A 7377-nucleotide genomic window follows, 5' to 3' on the forward strand; every position below is an offset into this window, starting at 1 on the left:
TTTTCTGTTTGTTTGGCGAATCCCTTTTCCTCCTAATTATGCCCCTTTTCCTGCTTCCTGGTTTGGGGTACTTACATCAGTTTTTGAAAACCAGCACCAGGAAGAATTCCATCCCAATCGCCCTGCCCCATAGGCCCATCGTGCCCCATTGACCTTTCTTCGTAAATAGTTTTCACTCTTTCCAAATAGTCTGCTCATTTTTAAAAAGTTCAAATTAACATTTGTTGAGCATCTGCTGCATCGTTATTTTTTTAAATTAGATGACGGACATATTTATGAATAAAGTGACCGAACTGCGCACAACAACATTCAGGAGCTGTAAATCATACTGTAGTTTCCTGTGATCTCTCACCCCACCCCAGTCCCTTCTGTGGACATGGCCACGGTTAACAGTTTGCCGTGGGCTCTCTGTCCCATCTAGTTATGTGCACGACAACACACACACACACACACACACACACACACACACACACGCTATATTCACACAGTTTCAGGTTATTTTCTGCTTTTCAAATACAAGATTATATTTGTAACTATCACTACTTCTTGGAGTTATTTCCGTGCCATGCGTATCTATCTATCCCACTGTATTTTAATGGCTTCATATGCTAGAAAATATCCTATATATGCTGATGGCCAAGTCTTTCTTGGAAACAACATTGCTGAGTTAGAGCGAATGCAAATTTTAAATGATAGTAGATCAATATCTATTGCTAAGTTACTGCCCTGCCATGGGCACACTGCTACGCATGTAGTAATACCTCCTCCCCACCCTAAACCGATGCTATTAGAGTTCAATTTTCACCAAGCATTCATGGATAAAAAAAATGGCATGCAATCTTATTTTGCCTTTCTGTGATAACTGGTGAGATTGAACATTTTTTTCTATTATTTCAATTTGCCATTTGTATTTTCTCATGTATGAATGGTCCGATCATATAATTGATTCATTTTCTTTGAGTAGTTTACTTTGTCTTATTGATTCATGAGAATTCCTTGCGCATGGGGAGATTAATAGTTTTTCCCCCAATTTGTTGTTGAGTTTTTAGCGTTCTTTATATATTCTAAATACAAGTCCTTTGACCTGGATGTGGTTTACAAATATTTTCTTCCACTCGGGAACTTCTTTTTAGTCTCCTTCTGACGCTATTGACAGAGCAAAGGTTTTTAATTTTGATGAAGTCTAGTTTGTCAATATTTCCTTGTAAGATCATGCTGTTGACGTGAAGTCTCAGAATCCTTTGCCCAGCTCTAGACCTGGAATGTTTCCTCCTATGTTTTTTTTTTTCCCCCCAATAATTTTACTCTGGTACATTTTTACATTTCAGCCTATGAGCCACTTAGAGTTCGTTTCTGTGTGAGTGTGAGACTTACGTCGAGGTTCACCTATTTTGTCTGTCCATGGATCTGCCCACGTAAACTGTGCGGTCTGAGTTTTCTTCCAACACGATTGCTGTTCGTTAATTTTTTTTTTTTCCACAATTAAATATAAAAGTGATCGGAGTAACGTGTAAATGTAGGTTTAAAAAGAAAATGGCCCTACGAGGCTTTTCGTGGAGAACGTCACTCCGCCCTAATCCATTTCCCCCCCACATCTTGGTTTCCTGCTCACTTTCAACTGTCAGCTCCTTCTTTGGCATTTACCTCCACGGCTCTAAATGATACGCTTATATTGCCGTTTGTTGGTTTTCCAGTTTTGGGTAATATCTACTGAATTCCTACAATGGGAGATGAGGCCTTAGCTTTCTGTCTTCTCCTTCCCTCTGCCTTCCAGTTGCCTTATAATCACCGTTTTTGTTAAGTAAACATCGTGTAACCGTCTGTCCGTTGCTGTGATCATGCTGGTCTCTTGGAAAGCGTTTTTTCCTTCCTGGTGCTGCTTTCAATGTAGTCGCCTCTGCTTCTGGGTGAAGACGTGGACAGGCCCCTGACGTCTCTGGTTACCCTTGGGTGACGTGAGTTGTCCGGTCACTCGAACCTGTAATGCAGGCTCTTTCTTAGATACGGCACTTCAGACCTCTCTCAGTTTATGTAGGCTTCCTTGAGGGCACCTGAATCGACAGACTTGAGTGGGATGGCAATGCCTTTAATCTTCACTGCAGAATGGGTGCCTTTGTTTGCTTTAGAGAGGTCTCCGGGAAGGGTTTGGGATGGCCACCTGCTTATCTCTGGGGACAGAGAAGCGGTTAGCTTTTCTAGTGTGCTGGCACCCAATTTCTGATTTTTCTCTCTTTCGTTTTTGCCTGCACACTGGGCACTTCTCATCTTTCTTACGATAACTTGCTAGATGCACCAAAGAGTAGCTAACATCCTGTCTTATCTATTCCTGAAAATACAGGAGAAGGAAATAATTTAAGCAAAGTGTAAAATCCTCTGTCTGTTGTAGCCCTATATCCAGAAAAACACAAAGTTATAGGGGGGGAAACCTCACGCCCAATATTTATTTATATATATTTGCCAATCGTTAGGGTAGTGGTTAAGTAGGTAAAGGTCTATCAGATGGAATATTATGTAGCTTTTCAAACTTATTAATGTGGAAGTTATGTAGTTACGTTGGTGGTCTGCTGGTGGTAAGTAGAGGAGGAAGATACAAAGTTGTAAGCAAACTGTGGTCACAGCTTTGTAAACCCAGAGCTGGGCGTGGAGCTGGTAGGGTTGTGGGCGGTATTTTTCTTCTTTCAAGGTGTCCTTTAAATTGCATTTCAATAAGAATACCTGACTGAGCAGAAAAATGTGTTTCGTCATGGGAACATCGATGGCTCCTGAAGAACAGGTGTAAGTCCTTTAAGGACAGTGTGGACCCCATTATAGGCTTCGCTTCTCCCGGCCCCAGGGAGCTCAGTACCAGGCGTGATGTTCAGGCACGGCGACCCTTCAAGTGACTGCGGCTGCCGTGAGTGTCCCCTTCCCCTTTGACGAGGGTGACCTGCAGCCCTGTTTGCTTGGGACAGCCCCAGTGTGTGTCTGTCGCTCTGGTCATTTTTTGATAGTGTCCCTCTCTTTCAAAAGTTCTCTTATTTGGATGAAAATATATTGTCTTGCTACTTTTTATGGCTTTTCTGTTTCTGGCCTGGAAAAAGTTTATTCTTAATACTATCGTAAGCCACTTCCAAATTTCAGTTTAGAAAGCACCTGATATAAGCTAACTAACTAACTAAAAACTTTGAAAATGAGTCCAGCTCCATCCAAGTGTGTGTGGGGGGGTCTTGGAGACAGGACTTCAGGTCAGGCCCCTAAGACACCATGCTCTCCACCGCTATGAAGAGCTCAGCTTTTCTTTGACGAAGGTGTCTGTCTTTACTCTGGGTACACTAAATATGACCTCAGGCAATGTGGAGAGTGCTATACTCTATGAAAACGACCAAGCGTTTAAACCAAAGCACCACTTGAGGGCACAAGGGTGTAGCATTTGAGTAGCCGAAAATATGCCAGGCATTATTATTTGATGCTTTATATCCATAACTCATTCCATTCTTGTACGGATGTTGCAAGAAAGTGATGAGACTATAAAATAAGACGGTGAAAAATCATAGCATGACAATATAGCAGTCACAGTTGTTGATTCTCACTGCGGTTCAGGTCGTGTACTGACTGCTCCATACACATTTCCAGTACCGTTATCCTTCCCATTTTAACAGGAAGCGGAGGCTCAGAGAGCTCGAGATGTTTCTCCAGGTCACAGAGCCAGTAAGTAGCAGAGCCTGGCACTTTACCTCATTGATATTTCATGTCGTACCATTCAGAAGGAATACTAGAGGAACTTATAAAATGTTCAAGGGCCTCTGGAGTAAATTTATTTCTAACATTCTCGATCACAGGGAATCCACGGCCAGCAAGGGGTTTGCAAAAGGAGTCTGTTTTATGCATCAGACTCGGGAGAAGAAAACCCTGATAATACAGTGAGTTCTTTGGCTTCCTCATCCAGACTGTGCGTGTCAGTGCTTCGTCCCGTCCTTCTTGGCCAGGAGCTCAGTCGCTGGGCAGATTAAGTTGTTAGAAGGGCGATGGTCAGCCAGAGATCACAGATGTGCAGAGGATGGCTTTTAGGAAGGCTCCGTGCCCAATAACGAGCTCTCCACTGCCGCACACTCTACCGTCAGCCACCGTCAGCCACCGTCAGCCACCGTTTGACAGTGGCCTGTCCCTCCTGTTTTCTCGGCTGCCTCTCCGACATCGCCCTTGGCGGAAACTTCAGTCCCCAATCCTAACGCTCGGCCTCGGGCTCCCTTGATTTGTGGGTGGAATTTGTGAGTGTAAAGGGGTCCTGGACTGTTTGTTTCGAAGGCACGGTTTCAAAAGAAAACGGCATTTTATGGCCCGCATTAATGGGAAATTACTTTCCATTAGGATTGTGAATGATTTGCACATAATGTTTATAAAGTGAAGGAAAAATGTCAAGCATTTCACTAACAATTTAAAGCAAAGCTCGTAGCACTCTGCCAGAAATGAATTCCAAGAACATTTTCTTCACCGTTTCTTCTTTCTAAAGAAAAAAAAAAAAGCGCGCGGGGGAGGGGTGGATGACAGGACGCAGGTCAATCAGGCAGAAGGCATCGTGGGGCCGAGATGGAACCTTCTGATAATACATTTCCAGGTACTTCAGAGAATGAACGGAATGAGCCAAAAGTGGAGAAAGGGCTGGGGAGTGGAAATCACATCTCGACATGATGGATTGCAGACGAAGTCCAAGTTCGGGCCCTGGCGAGGAGAAACCGCCGCCTGTCCAAGCCCGCGAGTGTGGGGTCGTGACGCTCCATGAGCGCACGCTGGCCCTGTGTCCCTCAAGGAGAGAAGGAGGCCAGGAAAAGTCCTTGAACCGAATAGTGTGCCGGGATAGTTCCCAGAAAACCACTGGTTTTTCAGAAACTAGTACAAGGAACTGGTGCTTTATGCTTAAGTGTCTTCCCTGCCCCGGGTCATTTTTATCAGGCCCCCAAGTTGTCACTCAGCGAATTATAAATTTAAAGACTAGAGGGCAAGGTATAGTTTCCAATTTATATCCGCTCAAGGACGTATGAAGATTATTATTTTTTTTCTCACTGAAGTTCTCAAAGAGGGTACCACTTTATGTAATCACACCTAAGGGTTAATATGCTCCAAACTGGGATCAGCTTTAAAAACGTGAAAGGCTGAGGTTAGGGACCAAATGGGGGGGGGTCCCCAACGTATGCTCCAGGCGTTTCGGAGCGAGGCAAAATAAATCTCTCCAATGGCTCATAGAAAGACATTCTAGCTCCCTTTAGGTATAAAGGAGACGTTTATAAGTTTCTCGATACTTCTAAGGGGGCTCAGAAATAAAGTCTAGAGCCTAAGTCATTCCCCTCGCCGGAGCCCAGTCTCTAGGATTACAGAGAAAATAAACAGATATTCAAAAGTGAAGTGTGAAGTTTGAAAATTAAAAGGGACAAGCACTTTGCAAATAGACATACGTGCATTTTTTTTTAACCTGAATTTCCGGAGGCAATTAAAATTTCTCAGAGCTGTGGCAATGGTGATTGCTCGGTCAGGAGACTGCTTCGCTTTTTCCTCCCCATTTTTTTTTTCCCCCCCTGCCATCCCTGCCCCCTGTACGTTTCTGTGTGTTATCAGTACTGGTTCAGAGTCAGCTATCGACCAGAGAAATATCAGGGAAACGGGAGTCCTGCAATGTAGTTCAAATTCTGACACTGACGAGCTGTGTGACTTTGGGTAAATTTCCTAACATCTCTGGACCGATTCGAACGTGTCCCTGAATGCGCTGATCAGTCTGAATACAGTTCAGGGTTCTTTTCCAGCTCTTGTGAGCATCCTCAGAAATTCGAAAGTGGATCGCCTGAACATTCTCTATTTTCCATATTTTAAAACATATTTTAAGAAATAACATGTGAACGATGATGATGATTGTTTACCGGGAGCCATCGATGTGGGAAAGGCGAAGAGAGGCCTTTTCTCGTTTTTCAATCCAAAGGATGCTTTAGAGACAGGTTTTTCTTGCTGCAAGGTTTTCTGTACTTCTAAATAGTCGAGTCAAAGGCCTTGACAAGTCCTTTTTTGAAAAGCCTGTAAGATGTAACTTCTAACTTAGCTGTGGGGATTTTAACACTACTTGGCTGAAATGCTGATAATCATATTGTCTCAGATGCTGCATATTTAAAAATCTTCATATATACCCTACAATGATATATTTGGTCTTTAAGCTAAAATTTAAAATACCATCCTCTAAATATTAAACTATTATATGACCAAATATATCATTGTAGGGTATATATGAAGATTTTTAAATATGCAGCATCTGAGACTATATATATATATATATATATATATATATATATATATATATATACGTTTAAGAAAATAGCATAGAAGCTCGCTGTTTCTAGCGCTTACGAACAGGGCAGCCATGTACACAGCGGTGGAGAACTTTACCTTAGAATTCACACGAGTGACACCCTCGGAGTTCTCCGGTGGGTGTGGCTCAGGTGCAACCTCGAATGCCAGATTTGGGGAATGACAGAGGGAGGTGTAAGAACGCAGAGCAAGGCCAGTGACAAATGGCTGACACCAGACCTCCAAGTCGGGTGGGCGCCAGGGAGAGGCAGGTCTGCAGCCAAGTGGAGAACACCTCCCTGTCTGGAGGTGACCGCCGGAGTCACCACGGCTGCTGCTTGCCGAGAACGTAGGCCCAGGAGAGCAGCTTTTCACATTTTTCAAGAAAAGCCAGAAACCATATATTTAGGTGCAGTCTCCTTATGTTTAAATATCGGTCACTAAAGTCACACTGTGCAAAGCAAGGAGCAGGCAGACTAAACACCGTGATCCTCTGCCAGTGGCCGCGAAGTCACCTCTCATTAAGGGCGCCATCTGTCTTCCCCCTTTTTCCTGAACTCAGAGTGACAGAGGCGTCCCACAAGCCCTGGACCTGGTGTGGTAGAGGGGTCACCTGCCAAGACCAATAAATGGACCCGGCTTCTGATGCATCTGCAGAAGCCACGTCAGTACAGAAGGTCCTCGAATCACGTTTCATTCGATGTTATGTCATTGTCTTGTTGATGAGACGCTCTTATTTATCACAGTTAGCCTGTGGCAAAATCAGTGTCATTATATGTCATTTCGCTCAGAGTCGCAGAGCCTGTCAGTGGCATAAGGGTGGCCTTGCTGTGTGTGAGTCAGGGCTTTGGGCAGTGAAGGGCACCGAGCTTCGAGACGGGTTCAGCCTGTCTCCTGTAACCTGTGTAAGCCGTGGAAGATTGGCATCAAGGTTAAAACATGATTGATTGTGACGATTAAGCGCGCGTTCAGTTGACAAGTAATTTCAGTAAGTCACATCTATGAATAAGTAGAGGGTTCTTAGTAGTTTGTGATTTAACCGTCTCAGCCAGCTTAGGCTGCTGCCATGGA

General features: G+C 43.9%; 1 protein-coding gene across 4 annotated transcripts in view; it reads left to right on the plus strand.

The window, feature by feature from the left end:
• The window catches only part of SH3GL3 (SH3 domain containing GRB2 like 3, endophilin A3), a 138975-nt gene that overhangs the window by 115635 nt on the left and 15963 nt on the right, over positions 1-7377 (plus strand). For 3 of the 4 annotated variants that reach the window (XM_039858479.1, XM_039858480.1, XM_039858481.1), the window contains one exon: positions 3819-4394. The exons of the other annotated variant lie outside the window; for it this stretch is intronic. In XM_039858479.1, the coding sequence (XP_039714413.1) occupies positions 3819-3892 (74 nt within the window). In that variant the 3' untranslated portion in view covers positions 3893-4394. Of the gene's footprint in view, positions 1-3818; positions 4395-7377 lie in introns of those variants that run through there. 4 annotated transcript variants of the gene reach the window in all.

The sequence above is a fragment of the Pteropus medius genome, unplaced genomic scaffold (assembly GCF_902729225.1).
Source record: "Pteropus medius unplaced genomic scaffold, Ma_sr-lr_union100, whole genome shotgun sequence".
NCBI classification, from domain to species: domain Eukaryota; kingdom Metazoa; phylum Chordata; class Mammalia; order Chiroptera; family Pteropodidae; genus Pteropus; species Pteropus medius.